Source organism: Aureobasidium pullulans (assembly GCF_000721785.1).
Source record: "Aureobasidium pullulans EXF-150 unplaced genomic scaffold scaffold_5, whole genome shotgun sequence".
Taxonomy (NCBI): Eukaryota; Fungi; Ascomycota; class Dothideomycetes; order Dothideales; family Saccotheciaceae; genus Aureobasidium; species Aureobasidium pullulans.
Genome location: NW_021941025.1, coordinates 648710 through 666438, shown reverse-complemented (window position 1 = coordinate 666438; position 17729 = coordinate 648710). Strand labels below are relative to the sequence as shown.

Genomic DNA, 17729 nt, shown 5'->3' with positions numbered 1-17729 from the left:
ACAGGATCAATGCCCAAAACTCTTTGCACTCTTGAACTGGTATCAGATAGAAAAGCTCTTGTACTCAGGAGAGCAAGCTCTGGGCCAGGGTTGGCCCCATGACGAGGCATCGGCGTTTGGAAATCTTGAACGTCAACTATCCATCGTGACTTCCTTTGCCAACGACTGCTAACACAAGTTCTGTCACAGATCAGGACACAATCACATTAAAAGCAAACGAAAAAGTCCATCAAACGGAAAGTTTTGAATGCGAATTCTTGAGCGTGGCGACCTTCGTTCCCCTGTGTGCTTCTGCCTCAGCAAGCCCCGACGCCCCGTAAACGCCCTTCATTATCCATCATCGCACGAACGTATCATCGTCACCATCTGAGGATCTTCAATTGGCCGATATCTCATGATCATCTAAGGTCACTGCGCGTTGTGAACTGCAGGGAGAAGTTCCGGAGGTGCACTGCAAGCAGAGCAAATCCCGAAACACCGCCAACGTAACACCCAAAGCCCGAATCGATCGCAGTAGATCCGAACTTGGAAACAAGCCATGACAGCACACCACAGCTTATCTCGGGATCTGGTGTATGCTGTGCTTGTGGCAGAACATAGCACATCATACGACTTCTCGAAAGTCAGGCATCTCCATCCGAGAATGCTACGACGGCAAGGTAGGCCTGAACGTTTTGCCACTGCATTGAGCAAGAGGGACGCCGAGTATCAAGCGGTGTCGGAAATGCACGGTAAGGTGACTGCGAAGGTAAGAAGATATATAAACCCGTATGCTCTGGACGATGGATAGGAGTATCACTCATCATCACAACTCGCAAACACCAAAGCAAACCCTCTCTGATTCATCAACAACATCTTTAACATGGTCGCTACTATCAAGAAGTACAAGGCTGCTGCCGTCAACGCTGAGCCTGGATGGCTCGACCTCGAACTCTCCATCCAGAAGACTATCCACTGGATCAACGAGGCTGGCCAGAATGGCTGCAAGCTGATTGCCTTCCCTGAACTGTGTATGTTCATCACTAACCAATCCTGCACTGTAATTCTACTGACAGAAGGGATAAACAGGGGTTCCTGGCTACCCTTACTGGATGTGGCGTGTCAACTACCAAGAATCTTTGCCTCTGCTGAAGAAGTACCGCGAGAACAGTCTTCCCAGCGACAGCCCTGAGATGCACCGTATCCGTGCTGCAGCAAAGGAGAACCAGATCTTTGTTTCTTTGGGATACTCCGAGGTTGACCTTAACTCGCTTTACACCACTCAGGTCTTGATCTCTCCTACTGGTGACATCTTGAACCACCGCCGCAAGATCCGCGCTACCCACGTTGAGAGACTTGTCTTTGGAGATGGTAAGCCACTTCACCCTCACTTGCATCCAGGAGACTGATGGGAATCCACAACAGGCACCGGCGACACCACCGAATCAGTCGTTGATACTGAGATCGGTCGCATCGGCCAGCTCAACTGCTGGGAAAACATGAACCCCTTCCTCAAGTCATACGCCGTCAGCAAAGGCGAACAAGTCCACATCGCCGGCTGGCCTCTTTACCCTCACGCCACAACCCTCAAGTATCCCGACCCTTACACCAACATCTCCGATGCCAACGCCGATATTGTGACTCCCGCATACGCCATCGAGACCGGCTCTTTCACCCTCGCTCCCTTCCAGATGATCTCCAAGGAGGGTGTTGATCTCCAAACTCCTCCCGGCAAGGAAAGAGAGGACCACAGAATCTACAACGGCAACACTAGAATCTACGGTCCTGATGGTCAGCTCTTGATCACCAAGCCCAGTGACGACTTTGAGGGTTTGGTATACGTCGATATCGATCTTGATGAGACACACTTGAGCAAGGCTTTGAACGATTTCGTAAGTACCTCTGCCTATCTCTCTACACTAGAAGAAGCTCAAGCTAACATGTATCTCTGAAATCACAGGGTGGTCATTACATGCGTCCCGATCTTCTCCGTCTCGTCGTCGACACCGACCGCAAGAGTCTCATCAACAAGGTCGATGGCAGTGGCAAGTTCATCGTCGAAAAGACCGTCGACCGTGTAGGCTTGAGCACTCCTTTCAAGGACCTGCCTATCGCTCGGAAGGCTGAGGCTGACTCTACTTCTACTCAAGACAAGGAGTAGGGAGTGGTATAGTGGTGGTCGGAGGTCGATGATAAGTCAGCTAGCTCTTCTTTCTTGCGGGTTTATAAAAATCTCTACTCTTTACTCTCTCTCAAACAACACTTTATCCTGAAAAATGATCAATCTTGATCCTGTGAAACATACTTCCTGGTTAACTTCGGAATCGATGTGGAATGTGCGACCAGATATTATAGCGAGTAAGGAAGGAACGCTCGAACTCGCTCTTTCCAATTTTATCGTTGTATTAATCTTCCTATTTGCTATGCTGGACTATGATACACGGTTTTCCTCTTCTCATCATTTGCTCGTTGCTTCGACCAAGTACAAGAGTTGATCCCCTGATATGCAACAAAATACACAACTGGATTGGTCTTTGAATGGACATGTAGTCACTCGTTTCCACCATTGCCCCTCCTTGTGCGCTTACAAATTCAAAAATCAACGAATGACTTTCCAAAGTGCTCCTTCCATTTTTCATACACAAACCCATTCCTCCCAAACAAAGTCAAGAAATTGTTTCTTCCTAACTCTACCAAAATCTCACCCCTTACTCACCCTATGGCATAATCACCTATTATCTTTCCTCCTTTTCGAAACTCACTTCTTCCCAAAACCGTACAAAAGGTTTATTTTCCCCCATTCTTGATCTCCATCTCTATCTCTATCTCTATACTCCTCAACAAAGAAACCTGAACAAGCAAAAACCAGCACTCATCTCCAAATAACGGCAATGCGTCGTTCGAAAATCAGGCATTCGTGTCCCTTCCAGGTCATAACCACTGACTGAACTAGAAGAAAATTGCCCAGATCTATGGAAGTCAAGTCAACCAACAACGACGTGTGGATTCGAATCGATGATTGACTCTACGTCCTTACGTACAGACAAATACCGATGCAGCGTAGCGTGCTTTTGTCCCAAGAACCCAGCGAGCTGCGGAATGTTCGGAGCAAAGAGGGAGGTATTAATACGGTACGGCTGTTGTTTATGGTTTTGATGAGGAGGTTGTTGGACAGGGTTGGATTGTTTTTTCAACACGCTGCATTTTGTGGTCATTTAGGCCGAGTCGAAAACGTTCAAGCTTGCCTTTTGACAGAGAGCTGAAGATAATAGGGTTGCTGGCTGGGATCTGTGATGGATGTTTGACGATAAGGAGACAAGATGTCATTTTTAAGGAATTGAGGGAGGATTCGGTAAGCTGCGTGAGCAGATGTGAAGCGAAAAATAGTCGAAAGAGAACAGAAGAGTGATCAATAACTTGTAAGCTATGCAAGATGAGCCTCGCGCAGTGGATCAAGAAGCAACGGCCTAGCTAGTGACACACGGAAGATTCAAGATTGTGAAGACATTCGCAGGGAAGAGCGATCAATACAGACTACTCTTACTAGTTGAAGGCTATATCAGACATAAACGATTCCAATCACAGCAGCTAGAAGACAAGGAACGAATAAGCTCAAGATGATTGAACATGAAAGGGACCATCTGCCCACTAAGATAGAAAGAACGATCTTTCCGACGGACTATGAAAGAACAATCCAGCCAATCCAATGACGATACAAAGAAACCTCCCCTTCCCACCTACCTTGCTCTCCTAACCATCGAATATCTACATCTTCGCAACAACCCACTCCACAAAACTCCAAGGCAACGGCCCCTTCAGATGCGCGCCCATCCTCACAGCAGGTCCAAACCACACAATCAACGTCGCCCCCTGGAAGCAAAACACCCACACATATCCAGCGATCCTCCAACCTCTCCCCTTCAACCCTAATCTTCTCCCCACCTCCATAACCTTTTCTTCAACCCAAAATGCAGCAACTTGAGGCACATAACGATACAAATCCGCCGTGTACCCCCCACCAGCGATCAAAGTGCCATAAGCATGCACAGCCCAAGCCCAGAAAAACGCACAAGACACTTTGACCCAATAAGTTGATTTCTGGCTGGGGTTAAGATGGAGTGTGCGGACCAGGGCGTTTGTATATGGGAGGGCGAGCGTGCGCATCATTTGATGCCAGGTGTGGGACCAAAACCCCTTGATCGTATATGCATGTCTGAAACTGCCGAAGAGAGGTGGGAAACCAGCGGGAGAAAAGATGTGCAGGGGTACGGTTATGGCGGCGAGGATGGAGTGGAGGGCATTCATTGTCCAGCGGGCTTGAAGGCGTTGAAGAGGGCTAGAGGGAGGGGTTGGGAGGTTAGGGGGCGTATGGGTAGAGAGGCGATGGGCGAATTGTGGCGGAGGTGGTAGTATGATAGATCGACTAGGAGGAGATCGATGGCTGCTGAGACTAGATGTTTTGCTACGAATGGTAGGCGCGGAGTGTCTCGAGCTGGTGTTGGAGGAACTTAGGAAGGTTGCGGAGTTGGAAGTTCCTGGCAACGAGATCTCACGTCAGTATATGACTGTGCTCGTCGATGTTCTGATGTTTCGCTGATGCGGATTGGGTACATGGACTCAACATCTCACCGTCGTCGACTTCTCAAGTACGACAACAGCGATATGCAAAGAAAAGGGCGGCAGAAAGGGTCCGAATCCTGATCCGAAGCCTGTTGAGATGACACAGAAGGCAAGCATTCCAGGAATCACTGTACCAGAAGCCACAGAAAGAGCAACGTAGTCCTCTCGTACCAAAAAGGAGACGTTCTTGACTCCAAGTCCCAGTTCGAAAGGGGAAGAGAGCAATAGAAACAGAAAAGAAACAGAACTCACCATCCAACACCCCTAGGGTTCATGAATCCCAATTCCACCGCATCTAACCCCGTCTGTACCCAACCCTTTGCCGTTTCTTCCATCTTCTCTCCCACTTCGTAAACCTCCTTCTTCTTTTCCTCCTCCTCCTCCTCGCCGCCCTTTCTCACCCGCCCCCTCCTCTCAACGCCCCCATCCTCCAAGTAATTAACGTCAATCATCCTAAACACAGCGCTAAAAATCGTACACCCAGCAATATAAACATCAGTATAACCACCCGACCTCCTATCGATCGCCAAATCAAATAACCAATAAATACCAGCCCCGATGGATAAAGTAGTAAAAGCGTGCGAGCGAGTGGTCAGGGAGAGACCAAAGAGGAGTTGAGAGAGTGGTGCTATAGAAGTCGGGAATGGCGAAGCTAAAGGCACAAGAGGTGATGGTAGTGGTGGTGGAGAGTCTATAAGTGGCGCCGGTCATAAACCAACAAGTGTTCCGAAGTGGATAACTCAGAGTCAGATCAGTGGGGATGGGAATGAAAGAGCAGTGAAAAGATGAGGCTTGGGAAGGGGGGGCATGCAGTGGCTTTTATAATGATAAGATGCAATACCACAGGATTGGGATGTGAGGTTTATCTTGCACAATCCGACCGGTGTATCAAGTCACATCTCGCGTATGTGGTTGGAAGATCGTCGTGCCTCTTCAAGCGACGGAAAGACTTCCTTGGCCTGCTGTCGGTCATGCAGGTCGAGTGTTAGCGTCGAGACGAGCAGCATGATCCAAGGCCAGGGAAGGTCAGTGCTCATGGACGATGGTGATCAACAACACGCAAAGAGCAAATTGGTCGTTAAACAAGAACTTTCATATGCTTTGCTGCTTGCAAGAGGAAAATAAAGAATCTAGCCTATCCAGCTGCTACAATGCTTGCATGCGTGCGATAAACAACAATCGGCGGTCTAAGACGTCCGGGGGCCAAATGTCCCAAACGACCTCTGTCGTCCCAAATACCCTTCTTACTTCCTCTACCATCCCCAGAAGAATAGTGTTTCTAAAGCTTGGCCTTGGTCTCGATGGAAGGAAGCATGAGTTCCTTCATCTCCTCGGCGGCCTCGTTGATGTAGTGGCTCATACGCTCGGAGCCCAACTTCTTGGATACAATGTTGAACTGCAAGCTGTTCTCGTTGATCATGTAGGCGATACCCCAGCCCTCGTCGATGACTTGGCTCCAGCCGTAGCCGTTGAAGTACTCGGAGGATAGTTGAGAAGAAGAAATGAACCAGGAAGATGAGTATGAGAAAGCAGGGTCGCTGAAGATGGAGGGAAGTTGTTCGCCTTCCTTGAGCAACTTCTTGAGACCGAAGAGGTGGCGATCGACACCCTTGCCGTCGGAGGCGTCGGAGATGTAGGCGACGTGCTGCTTGATGGCGGCCTGCAGCTTTTGTCTGCATTCTTCAGGTGTGGCGTCAGGGCTTGCCATGGCATCCGTGAAGGCGACAGATTCCTCGCTGACGGTACGGCATGTCTCAGTACGTCCCTGTTGGAAGCGGCGGGTGGCAGCTGATTCGTAGGTAGGTCTGTTCTTGCCGTAGAACTTGTGGTAGGCGAGTTGAATGATCATCTGGACGTATGCGTCGGGACTGCACTTGAACTTCTTGATCAAGCCCTTTCCGTAGCCTTGGTATGCTTGTACCTTGAGCTCGTGCTCGCCGATGACCTTTGTGAAGTGTGATTGAGCGCGACCAATATCTTCAATGTTTGAGGGAGAGAGGTCGAAGCGGATGGGAGTGGGTTCGGGGAGGTTGCTACGGACTGAGGGATTCTCGTAGTCGAGCTTGTTGTTGAAGATGAGCATGTTGATGTAATCGTTCAGACGGTGGGTGGGTGTGCCATCCATCATACTGTGCTCGCCCATGAAACCTGAGGTTCCGTTGTCGTTGATGATGAACTGGAGGGGCTTGTCGAAGAAGCGGTTGGCACCGTTGCCGTGCCAGTATTGGTGTGCACGCTCTTCGAGTGTTACAGGCTTGGCCTCGTCCAGGCAGACGACGAAGGATGAAGCCTCGATGGTTTGGAGGGCGGCCTCGTTGGCAGGGTTCTGAGCGATCAAGGCATCGCGCATCTATGGCTGTCAGTGCTTGTTCTCTCATCTCTTCATCTTCTCCACTTACCTCAGTCCAGGTGTCTCTGTTCTCGGTGGTCATGACACCAACAGCAGGAGTGTCCTCGGCCAATTGGTAGATGCGGAGGAACTGCTGCTCCAATTCCTTTGTTGTGAGCTCCTTGCCATTGACCTCGTGGAAAACCTTGAAGAACTGGTTCTTGCGAACAACAGTAATGTACTTGTGGTCGTTGGGAGCGTACTGCTTGGGGTAGTCGGCGGGCTTAGCGGGGATACGACAGCAGTTGAACATGTACTCATAACTGCTCATGGCAATAGGCAGCTTCTTCATGTACTCGGGCTCGAGGGTGCCCTCCACGACTTGCTTTCGGAAGTCAAGGACAGACGATGTGATGGCAGCGGCTCTCTTGGCGGGGTCTCTTCTCTTGCGGTCATCGCGGTGACTGTAGAAGTATGAGACGTAAGGTACGACGGGGTCACGGTAGCCAAGGTAGGCAGCGTTGTTCCACCACTCGTGAATCCAGTTCTTGATGTCGGGTGTCTCTCTTCTTGCGATCAGACGCTTCTGGAGAGTTTGACCAAGGCTGTCGGGAGAGATGAAGTCGTTGACGGCCTTCTCGGTTTGTGCGTACTCTGACTTGCTAAGAAGAGGGTGCACCGATCTCAGGTAGCGCTTGGCTGTCTCCTCGAGGGTGGGAACGGGCAGACGTGGCAGCGAGTCCTCGAAGCGCAGCATGGGACCCTTGGACGCATCCTCCCTGTAGCCTGTCGACTGGTCAGTGTGCTGGAGTGCGCAAAGATTCAAGGTTGCACCAACCTTCCGGCAGCGAACTGCTCTTGCGCGCAGGAGCCATTCTGGACTTCGCAATCGTCGAAGGGATAGTAATGCGTGGGCGGCTTAGCGGGGAGGAGATGATGCGGGCTCGGAGACCAAACATCCCAAGTGTCGTGCGTGAGGGTTTGTAGGGAAAAGAGAAGGGAGAAGGTAGGTCTCCAAAGGATGGAAAAGAAAACAAAGACGTAACGATGCAAGCTTACCGTCACAGGCTCGAGAAATAGCCTGCTGTTGCGTGTTTGCTAGCGAATGGCCGAGGGTTCCTCGGTCGAGAGCTTTTCCCCAGACTTCACTGCGGACCGAGGTTCACCAACCATGTCACTCCGCGTGAAACCCCAGAGTGGGCCCAATCCTGATAGAGAACAGTCCAACTGTTTGCTGTCTTCACTGTGGATACAACTCATGCTCTTGATAGCAATTCGGATGTTCAGAAGGATGACCCTAAGTCCTCTTTGAGAGAACTGAGTGAGCAGAAAGAAGTCTTGAACTCACCAGGAGACAGAGATACAGTCAGCTCGCATAGAAAGCGAGCTTACCACTGTTCGATACTGTGGTACAACCGCTCTCTACTGTGACATCGGCCACAACACAGCCGAGTCGCGGCCAAGATGGGCCACCGGATGTTGGAATTTCGGCCATCTGACAACAAGAACATGTGATGGGACATCAGAAACAGAATTGTAGGCATGCACATAGATTTTAGCCATGTATATACCAATTGCTACTAATACACATCATCATAAGAGATCACCTCATAATTTAAGGGTTCTCCTTGGCGAACTTGACACCCTTCTCAATGTTACCCTTGAGGTCCTTGAGGCAGGCGTCGAGGAGCTTCTGCTCGTAGTCGGTGATCTGGCCGACGGGGTGGATCTTCTCAACACCGTTGGGGCCAAGCTCGACCTGCGAGGCGAAGAAGTCAACACCCTGGTCCTTGTAGAGAGGAGAGTCGACGAAGGTGGGCTCAATGACACCCTTCTCGCCCTGGGCAGCCTTGAGGAGAGACTCGGCGAAACGGGCACCAGCCATGGCCATGGAGAGAGTGGCAGAGCCAGCACCGCCCTTGGCCTGGACGACCTCGTCACCACCGAACTGGACGCGCTTGACGTAGGCGTCGAGCTGCTCGCCCTCGAGGTTGTAGCCAGACTGGGAGAGGAGAGGGACGATGGTAGCACCGGAGTGACCACCAACAACGACAATGTTCTCAGAGGCGGGGTCGGTGCTCTTGAGCTGGGAGATGAAGCGCGAGGCACGGACAACGTCGAGAGTGGTAACACCGAACATGCGCTTGGGGTCGTAGACACCGGCAGCCTTGAAGACCTCGGCGGCAATGGGGACGGTCGAGTTGACGGGGTTGGAGATGATGAGGATGTTTGCCTTGGGGCAGTGCTCAGCAGCAGCCTTGGCCAGGTCGCGGACGATCGAGGCGTTGGTGTTGAAGAGGTCTAGGAAGTGTCAGTCTGTGTATCCTTCTCTTGACATCTCGAAAGTGCATACCATCACGGGTCATGCCAGGCTTGCGGGGGACACCAGCGGGGATGAGGACAATCTCGGAGTTCTTGAGAGCCTCGGCGACATCGGCCTGCTCGTAACCCTTGACCTGTGGAGATTGTGAGTATGGTGATGTGCGTGTATCGACAGCGGTAGCTACTTACAACAGACTTGGTGTTGACGTGGGAGCAGTCGGCAGCGACACCTGCATTGACAATTAGATTAGCGCCTCTTCAAAAAGATGAACGGAGGCGACACGACATACCGGGAGCACCACGGACGTCGTAGAGGGCAAGCTCAGTGACTCTGGGGTTGAGCTTCAGGAGAAGCGACAGAGGCTGGCCAATACCACCACCGGCACCGAGGACGGCGACCTTGGAGGCCTGCGCGCGGATAAGTTAGTATACCATTGAAATGATGAGAGACATGAACTGTCTTGAGACATTGGCAGCTAGAGTAAAGACATACATCGCGGGCAGAAGCCGAGAAGGCTCTGCGCTGAATAGTACCAACAACTTGACGAGCGGCGAACATCTTGATTGTAGCAACGAGTGTTTGTTGGACAAGAGACGGTAGAGAGACGGACACAGGAACTCAAAGATGTTGTGCTCAGCGTGCGGAAGCTCGAGCCACCCGATTGATCCTGATCCTGATCATCTCTCCGATCGTGTCCGGCGCTTGGCAGGTGCAATGGAACCCCTCCACCGAGTTTCACTTTGTTGCTCAAGTCAGCTCATGCAGGTGCTGCTTACGCCGGATCAGAGGATATCATGTCTACAACCAGGTTCAGTCTGGCTCGGCTCGTGAGGGGTACCAAAAGTCACGACAGTCTTGGATCTGCACCTTCCGCAATGAAGCTTGAAGCACGAAGCTTCTAAAATCCCATCTCAAAGCTGTAAATCCTGACACCCTGGCATGAACGTCAACTAGTAGAACAACATCGTTGAAGCTGGAAATGAGTTCAAACAAACAGGCACGAAGTTACGCATCAGGTCATGATGTTGTACAAAGATTAGCTTCAGTAAGTTTCGCTAAGGTTGATATCTCAACAATGATATTGTCTTTTTCGAGGTCTTGTAAAATTGTGGCCAATCTTCTGCGAGGCTCATGCCCTTTGCAGTGGCTGTCTACCGTAAGTCTACGTCTTAACAACCCTCTCCATCACACCGACATGATCATTCGCGTCTCCGCCGTGTGAAGCCTCTTGACCACATTACCAAACACGGAGTCTGATAGCTAAATCCGAGCCGAACCCTCGATGCTCCATGACGTCGAGCACAGTAAGCTTCCACTTCCTATATCAGAACAGCCGTCTCTTGCATTCGATACTCGAGTACTCTTTTCTCAATCATCACACAAGCTTTGCAATATCATAGCGCACCTTCTTTTATACAACAACATCATACTCTGCAGCCGTCAGACCCAATTCGCTCAACATGCCAGACTTCAACAACGATCTCATCCTCATCACATGCGCTTCAGGCAAACAGTCATCCGCCTTGATACCCCATCTCCTCAAATCATTCAAGAAACTCCGTCTGCAATGCAACAGCTCCAAATCCGAACGAATGCTCTCCTCAAAATACCCCGGAGTGGAAGTCGTCCAAGCAGACATGGCCTCCCCCTCCGACTGTCACCGCATCCTAGACGGTGTAACAACCTGCCACCTAGTAGACCCACCCTTCCACCCCCATGAAACCCAATTGGGCATAAATATGATAGACGCAGCCATCTCTCAACGGTTCTCCTCCTCCGGTCCTTTCACCCACATGATCTACAGCAGTGTCATCTTCCCCCACCTCCGCAAACTGCTGAACCACGATTGCAAACGATACACGGAAGAATACCTCATCGAGTCCGGTCTCAACTACACAATACTCCAACCAACACACATGATGGAAATGCTCCCGCTTGCCCTACTGATGTCGCAGAAAACACCCATCTATCAAGCCAATTGAAACCCCGACACGAAATTCAGTTTCGTCACCGTGTTGGATGTAGCGGAAGCCGCCGCGAAAGTAATCACACATGCGGAAGAGCATTATTTTGCCACGTATCAACTCGTCAGCACCGCGCTGCCTCTTTCGTATACGCAAGTGTGCGAGCTGGTTGGTAAACACATTGGCAAAGATGTCGCGGTAAAGCAAAAATCCTTCCAAGACGCCGTCAATATCTCGATCAAAATGATCAATGGGGGCAAAGAGCCTCCTGCTGCGACCAAGGAGATTGGCGCGAGGATGTTTTTGTATTATAATGAGAGGGGACTGGTTGGAAATAACAACGTGTTGGGATGGTTGTCGGGGAGGGAGCCCACGAGTTATGAGAGTTGGTTGAAGTTGAAGGTCGAGGAGATTAATGGGCAGAAGGCTTGAGATATGGAGAAAGGTGTCTGCGTTTGCTTTTTGAGTTGTGTTAGCAGATGTTAGGAGAAGATGCCAGAGCGAGTTTTCAGCTGCTTCATCGAGAGTGACGTTGAAAATTTGCTGTCTGCAGAGTTGTAGGATGCAAAGAGAATTACCACGATAACATCTCAGCATGAGAATGATTACAAACGGAAAGATCAGAAAGGAAAAATCATGAGACACATTAGGAGTAGCGAAAGAGACCGAAGCTTGATCCACAAGAAGAAAAAAAGAACAAGGAAAATGCTTCCATAAGAAAAGAAGAGGTATCGTGGTCTAAAGAAAAAAAAAAAAAGAAACAATGCTGTCGTGATTTCATACCAACAACTCTCGCTTTGCATCGATCAATTGCAATCAGGATTCAGCCACATCAAATCATTCTGTGAAATATCATGCATCAGCAAATTTATGTTCGGGCCCGGGGAGATCACTACTCAACGGCAACGGACCCTTTTTTCTCTCCACTTGGACTGCTTTTTCCTGCTGCACTTGGGAATGTCCCTTGACTCCTCCATCGACATAGCTTTGCACGCCTTCGGTGTCGCTGCCTATACCGTCTTCTTCTCTTGTACTGCTTGCTTGACTGACATCTCTGCTGGCGGGAGTTTCACTTCGCAAGCCTAGGTTTCTGCCTTGGCCTGGTGAGGGGTTGTTGTATTGATGGCCTCGCCAATCTGCTGCTCCGGTTTCAGGGACGTCGGTGCCTGGTGGTGGTTCGTTGATGACTACACTTGTTCTTCTGCCTCGTTCGGGTTGCTCCACCGTTTTCCAGACCACGGCGAGTTTGTCGAAGCCCTTTGTGCCCTTTTTGAGACTACCCTTGATGCCGTCCATGGCTTCCCAGTCGATCTCGAAGACGCCGGAGTTGGCGGGTGGGAGGTTTTTGGAGGCGTTTTCGGGGCCTTGGCCTTCGAAGAAACAGTTGAACCAGACGTGGGCAACGGCTGTTACCATGCTCATGCCGTAGCCTGCCTTATTCCTTCGCTCAAAGTCGATGTTAACGTCGCTGGTGGGGAGGATGAGGTCGTGGGAGGGGCGGAAGACGACGTCGCCGGTGGCATTGTGCAACTTGTCCTTGGTGACGGTGTCTGTTGTAGCCTTTGCCTTCTCTTCCTTTTCGAGCTTCTCCGCTTCCTTTAGTTGTAAATTCTTCTCGGCATTGTTCATGCCCATGACTGCGGTGACGGCGTCGGCAAAGCCGCCAGACTTCTTGATTTCGCCGCGGACGATCTCGCGCTCCTTCTTGGAGAAGGTGTGGAAGTTTTTGATGACACGGCCTTCGTCAACGAAACCTTCAACGCTGACTTTGACACCATCTCTCAAGCCCCAAACATGTACCTCCATGACTTGGATCTCACGCTCGACATAGGTCTTTTTGTGTTGTGTCCAGCGATCCACATAGCTGATCCAGCGCAATTGGCTAGGAATACTGACGCCAGCACCAAAGCCAGGACGCATTCTGCGCTCGGTAAATCTGCGAATGGCGTCTTCTGCCTTCCAGCCCTCTTCCGAGATCAAGTAGCTGCAGCTCATGGAGCCACTGCGTCCCTTGCCAGCTTTACAATGTACCACTGCGACCCTCTCTTTATCTTCCTTCAGCCAGTTGCGCATACTAGCCATGATCAACGGAATCAAGGCGAATGGCGGGGGATGGTGATCAGGCCAAGGGTAATGCTTGACGCGACCGTAGACTTCAGAGTCAGGGTATCCGGTCCCCTCGGCGCGGAACTCCCAGATGGCCCAGTTTTCACCATGTTTCTTGTCAAGGAAGGCGACGAGTTGGGATAGGGGGTTACGGTAGGCGAGTTGAGGGTAAGTGCCGCTGGGGCCGGAAGTTGCGATGATGTTGTCTGTCACGTAGCAGAGATCCAGGCCGGCTTCTGGATGTTGGGCGCGAGGGCCTGCTACGATTTGTCGTAATATTGAGGCCATTGCTGATGTGCTTGTGAATGTTGCAGAAGCTCAGTCTGCTTTGTTTGGGAGCGAGCGTGTGACGGTTGCGAAACTTGGTTGTTTGAAAGTACCGACGTCATCGCTCAATGCCTCGGAGCCCTGCACTTTGACCAATCCAGCACCTTCTTCAGCTTGGAGTCCTGACTGTTAGACGTTCTAGAGATAGAGAGCATGACCAGCAGCAATTAACGTGGAGATGTAGCTGGAAAGTTTCGTAGAGCCTTCAATTAATGGTCGTCAATGCATGCCCAGGACCTCATGCCAATCGACTTGGCTCAATTGTCCACTCGTCCGATATCTCCGATGTCGTCTCTTATCGTCATTGTACCTGTACATCAATGTCCTTTTTCTCAGGATACCGATAGCATTGTTTCTCCATCTCAACAACATATCTACAACCATGTCATCTCTACTATCACTCCCTGCTGAGCTTCGAAATCAAATCTATGACCTCCTGTTCATTGAAACATGTCCCTACACCTGCCCTACCAATGACACCTCCACCTCACAGCCGACCCTCGCCGACTTTGGCAAGTCTAGCAGCCTAGACGACGCCGTGTTGATTCGAGCACAACCACTCCTCCTGACATGTCGTCAGATGCACCGAGAAACACAGCTCCTGCATCTCCAACGCACCTCCTTTGCAATTGGCGGCAACTACGCTGATCCGGAAGCTTTCTCGCGTCTCTGCACCGCCAATCTGCCTGCCCCGCTCATCTCGCAGCTCAAACACATCACCCTCGTGGGTCGCATCAATCGTCTTCGCGCTCTGAATGAGTCTTGGAATGGTGTACCGTTTGGATGTCAACATCTCTCACTCGAAACCTTGGTTCTTGTACCGCGACGTCCTGCGCAATACGATCGCCATTACGCCGAGATTGCAGACTTGGACTCGGCACATACTCTATCATACACACTTTCCGAGACGCTGAAGAATCTACACAATGTTGAAAGAGTAGTTGTGAGGAACGAGGACGAATGCTTCAATGAAGTCGTGTGGAAGGTCATATACAGAAGCATGATAAGTCGATTGCTAAGGTGGGGTGGGAAATTGTGTAGCTGTAGATTCAGAGAGGGCGAGGGTTGGTTTGAAGTTCTGGTCGATGGTCGAGATGCAGATCCTGACGTGTATAGTGATGCTGATAAGGAGTTCCAGCGATTGGTTGGTTGAGGATGAACATTAGAATCCAGATTTCCTCTTCGGCTTCCTGCTTCGAGATCTTGTCGAACGTGCTGGTTCCTTTGATTCTGCCCGGCTTTCTTCATGAATGCTCGCTTGCTCATCCTCTTCAGCGTTCACTCCTTGGCTGATCACGTCTTCATGAACCCCGTCCTCTGGGGATCTAGACAGCTCCTGTTCCTCTTTGGGCGTGACAGTGCTTTCAGTTTCCACCGACATCTTTCCTGAGATAGACTTGCGCTTTGCTTCCTTTGCTCTCTTCTTTTCTTCTTTGACTTTTTGCTTCTCTTCTTTGATCCTCTGCTTCTCCTCTTCATCTTTTTGCTTCTTCTCTTGTTGTCTTTGCAGTCTCTTGTTCCGCTTCCGTTCCTCTTTCAGCTCTTCGTCTAACGCCTGCTTTTCTTCTGCTGACATCAACTTGCGAGCTGCTCTGGCCTTTCTCTTTTCTTCCTTTGCCAGCTTCTCAGCCTGCAGTTTTTCAGCGGCAAGTCTTTCTTCCTCGTCGACTTGCTTCGCGTTGCTTTCGATTTGCTGGGTAGGTGCTCGACTGAGTAGACGACCTGCCAGACTCAGACCTCGTGGATTAGACTTGTCGCTGCGAACAGAATCCTGTGAACTCTCCCTCATGGAGGATGCCCTGCTCTGAACTCTGCTGAGTATAGGGTTTGGATGCTTCTTTCTCGGCACTCCATCGTCGAGAGTTTCTGTTGTAGGAATGACCGCTTCTTCGTTCGGGACATCTTCCATCTCGACATCGGTGTCAGTCGGATTGGCCTTCTTCCTGACAACGATAGGTTCAGGCGCCTGCGGAGGAAGCGTAATAAGACCTTTTTGCTCAAGATATTCATAAGCCAAACGTCTTTTCTTTTTCCCCTGTTCGCCGCGTCTGCACATGTTTGCAAACTCTTCCGGCTGAACAGCCTCAAGTCCATGCTCCCATGGTGGCTGGTACTCGAGACCGCTCCTCCAGTCCACGATATCAGAGAGCCGTCTCTTGTTGACTGGTTGTCGAGGTATCTCGATTTCTTCGTTTTTAATCTCATTGGGCGGTGGCATGCCGAGAGTATCCCACATCTCCACCTCATGTATTCTACTGATCTCTTGGTCCATAGCTTCGAGGTAAGTATCATGAGCCTTCTGGAAGTTGCGCTCCATGCGTCCACGACGATGCCGTTTCCCTCGGGCAGCAGCTTGAGCTTCTTCGCTGTCCGCTGGGTCGTATGCAGCTTCATCTCCTGATTCGTTTGACTGTTCATCGTCGGGTATAGCAATTGGTACCTCGTCTTCGCTTTCAGACCCTTCGGTCCAGAGTTCGGGATCTTCGTAATAGCGGTCTGGGTCGAGAATATCATCCTCCACACCATCTTCGACGCTATGAACAACTTCGTCATCCGTTTCGACGTTGACAGTAGAGGTTTGACCAACGCCCATCCTCTTCTCCGTCTCTTCCATACTGAGCTCGGCACCAGATCTTGACTGACCTTTCGCGAATTTTGAGCCACGCTCGTACACTCGAAGTCCATGTCTTCTTGGGACGCCTGACCAGAATTCACGCGAGTTCGGTGGCAATTCCAGGATGTCGGCGGCGGTACGTACATCGTTGACTGTTATCGTAGTGCTTGGCTGGTCCTTGTCTCTTGCTCGTAAACGAGTCATTGTCTGGAAGATAGTAGCCTGTACGAGACGACGGGTCAAACTGACTGTCAAGTTGTGAAAATCTTGAAAGGCAGTGTGGTACATCGATGGCGTCTCATGACGAGACGTGACGAAGTTGGTCCAACTGTCGCCTGACTCTGGCGGTTGGTGCATGAACAGCAGAGACAATCGGAGCCACATAGGAAGATCGAGAAGTTCCGCTGCAGGTACCATGAGTTCTTCTGCGGGTTCGGCAAACTCTTGGTCAGGCTCCCCGGTCTGAGGCGCTCCTTCCCTTGCGATACTCTGTCCGCCATTGATGCCTGGTTCGAAGCCATCTTGGTCTGTCTTGACATCATTGAGATGTCCATTTAAATTGTCCTGGCCATCTACCGTGTCTTCCGGTTCCAGTTCTCGCTCCCCGTCTTCCTCTTCGTCGTATATCTTGGAATTCATGTACCACTCATCACGCGCCATAACCTCATCCTCAATTTCTTCTGCAATCTCGTCCGTAAGCAACCAGTAATCACCATGTCTCTTTTTCTCCCTCTTTTGATCGCTCTTCAGCTGGTATTTAGCAAGGCCGTCTGCGTATTCTTCAAGCAAGTCCTCTGACTGCTTGCTGATCTCAACCGCTGGTGAAACGTCGGCGGCAGAAAACACAGGCAGTGCTAGCGTCACGTTGCCCTCAACAGTTCCTTGGTCCAGGAGTGTAAGATATTGGCGCACTTCCGATTCCGACTTTGTCTTGATGGCGTCCGAGACTGCTTTGATATTGTTCTTACCCAAGGTAGAAACTTTCTGAAATAGGATTTCCTTCTCAAGAGGTGTCCAGACAGTTATTCCGATCTCTGATGCAGGCAATCCACTTGTCCTGGGAAGAAAGGGATGGGCAAGCTCTTCCACGTGATCATTGTAGTAATCACGATAGGCGTCGCTGTATGTAGCCTTCGAAGATTTGACAATTTGTGGTTGAACAGATGTTTTCATGTTTGACTTCTTCAGATATCCAGCGTTCGAAGACCTTGCACTTGTCTTGCTAGACCCGCTGCGTATAGAGTTTGCCTCATTCTCGGAATCATCGTCGTCGATTTGATCATCTTCGCTGTGATATTCGGATCCAGAGTCTTCCTGTGGTTTGAAAGCTTCGTTGTCGTCATGGTGAACCGACCCTCCGTCGGCCTCGTTGTCGCTCATCCCATAGTCTGTGTTCCGAAGATACGTTCTTCGGCGCAAGAATAAAACTTGAGATTCCGAAGCATCAAAACATTGCATGTGAAAGAG

General features: G+C 50.6%; 8 protein-coding genes across 8 annotated transcripts; 3 read left to right on the top strand and 5 right to left on the bottom strand.

Moving 5' to 3' along the window:
* Positions 1 to 862: 862 nt before the first annotated feature.
* M438DRAFT_293003 (uncharacterized protein) lies at positions 863 to 2194 on the top strand (the record flags this gene model as incomplete). The annotated part of the gene is made up of 4 exons (XM_029901803.1): positions 863 to 1010; positions 1069 to 1350; positions 1405 to 1871; positions 1940 to 2194. 4 exons carry the CDS (start codon positions 863 to 865, stop codon positions 2138 to 2140), a joined length of 1098 nt encoding a protein of 365 aa, XP_029762669.1. The 3' UTR covers positions 2141 to 2194.
* A 1532-nt stretch (positions 2195 to 3726) lies between these two features.
* On the bottom strand, positions 3727 to 5116 carry M438DRAFT_404088 (uncharacterized protein). Its single transcript, XM_029909705.1, has 2 exons — positions 4852 to 5116; positions 3727 to 4441 (listed from the first exon to the last, which is right to left on the bottom strand). The coding sequence occupies exons 1-2, from the start codon at positions 5049 to 5051 to the stop codon at positions 3745 to 3747; spliced, it is 897 nt and encodes a 298-aa protein (XP_029762668.1). The 5' UTR covers positions 5052 to 5116; the 3' UTR covers positions 3727 to 3744.
* A 554-nt stretch (positions 5117 to 5670) lies between these two features.
* M438DRAFT_343932 (acyltransferase ChoActase/COT/CPT) lies at positions 5671 to 8060 on the bottom strand. The gene is made up of 3 exons (XM_029905098.1): positions 7767 to 8060; positions 6999 to 7714; positions 5671 to 6949 (listed from the first exon to the last, which is right to left on the bottom strand). Exons 1-3 carry the CDS (start codon positions 7801 to 7803, stop codon positions 5879 to 5881), a joined length of 1824 nt encoding a protein of 607 aa, XP_029762667.1. The 5' UTR covers positions 7804 to 8060; the 3' UTR covers positions 5671 to 5878.
* Positions 8061 to 8543: 483 nt separating this feature from the next.
* M438DRAFT_315011 (malate dehydrogenase) lies at positions 8544 to 9809 on the bottom strand (the record flags this gene model as incomplete). Its single annotated transcript, XM_029902640.1, has 5 exons — positions 8544 to 9229; positions 9282 to 9384; positions 9440 to 9480; positions 9541 to 9658; positions 9744 to 9809. The coding sequence occupies 5 exons, from the start codon at positions 9807 to 9809 to the stop codon at positions 8544 to 8546; spliced, it is 1014 nt and encodes a 337-aa protein (XP_029762666.1).
* An 883-nt stretch (positions 9810 to 10692) lies between these two features.
* Positions 10693 to 11342, top strand: M438DRAFT_343931 (NAD(P)-binding protein). The gene has a single exon (XM_029905097.1). The coding sequence runs from the start codon at positions 10712 to 10714 to the stop codon at positions 11231 to 11233; it is 522 nt and encodes a 173-aa protein (XP_029762665.1). The 5' UTR covers positions 10693 to 10711; the 3' UTR covers positions 11234 to 11342.
* Positions 11343 to 11664: 322 nt separating this feature from the next.
* M438DRAFT_343929 (phosphatases II) lies at positions 11665 to 13814 on the bottom strand. The gene has a single exon (XM_029905096.1). The coding sequence runs from the start codon at positions 13607 to 13609 to the stop codon at positions 12068 to 12070; it is 1542 nt and encodes a 513-aa protein (XP_029762664.1). The 5' UTR covers positions 13610 to 13814; the 3' UTR covers positions 11665 to 12067.
* Positions 13815 to 14024: 210 nt separating this feature from the next.
* Positions 14025 to 14711, top strand: M438DRAFT_253417 (uncharacterized protein; the record flags this gene model as incomplete). The annotated part of the gene is made up of 1 exon (XM_029899676.1): positions 14025 to 14711. A coding segment is annotated over one exon (687 nt), but the record flags the coding sequence as incomplete, so codon positions are not given.
* A 99-nt stretch (positions 14712 to 14810) lies between these two features.
* On the bottom strand, positions 14811 to 17642 carry M438DRAFT_333376 (uncharacterized protein; the record flags this gene model as incomplete). The annotated part of the gene is made up of 1 exon (XM_029903599.1): positions 14811 to 17642. One exon carries the CDS (start codon positions 17640 to 17642, stop codon positions 14811 to 14813), a length of 2832 nt encoding a protein of 943 aa, XP_029762662.1.
* Positions 17643 to 17729: the final 87 nt, after the last annotated feature.

What these genes read in the sequence shown, in the direction of transcription:
- M438DRAFT_404088 (XM_029909705.1), bottom strand. Translation starts at nt 5,051, where the DNA reads ATGATTGACGTTAATTACTTGGAGGATGGGGGCGTTGAGAGGAGGGGG. An exon ending in AACCCTAGGGGTGTTGGATG is followed by an intron (nt 4,442 to 4,851) that starts GTGAGTTCTGTT and finishes TACCATTCGTAG; the next exon opens with CAAAACATCTAGTCTCAGCA.
- M438DRAFT_343929 (XM_029905096.1), bottom strand. Translation starts at nt 13,609, where the DNA reads ATGGCCTCAATATTACGACAAATCGTAGCAGGCCCTCGCGCCCAACAT.
- M438DRAFT_343931 (XM_029905097.1), top strand. Translation starts at nt 10,712, where the DNA reads ATGCCAGACTTCAACAACGATCTCATCCTCATCACATGCGCTTCAGGC.
- M438DRAFT_343932 (XM_029905098.1), bottom strand. Translation starts at nt 7,803, where the DNA reads ATGGCTCCTGCGCGCAAGAGCAGTTCGCTGCCGGAAG. An exon ending in GAGCAGTTCGCTGCCGGAAG is followed by an intron (nt 7,715 to 7,766) that starts GTTGGTGCAACC and finishes ACCAGTCGACAG; the next exon opens with GCTACAGGGAGGATGCGTCC. An exon ending in ACAGAGACACCTGGACTGAG is followed by an intron (nt 6,950 to 6,998) that starts GTAAGTGGAGAA and finishes TGACAGCCATAG; the next exon opens with ATGCGCGATGCCTTGATCGC.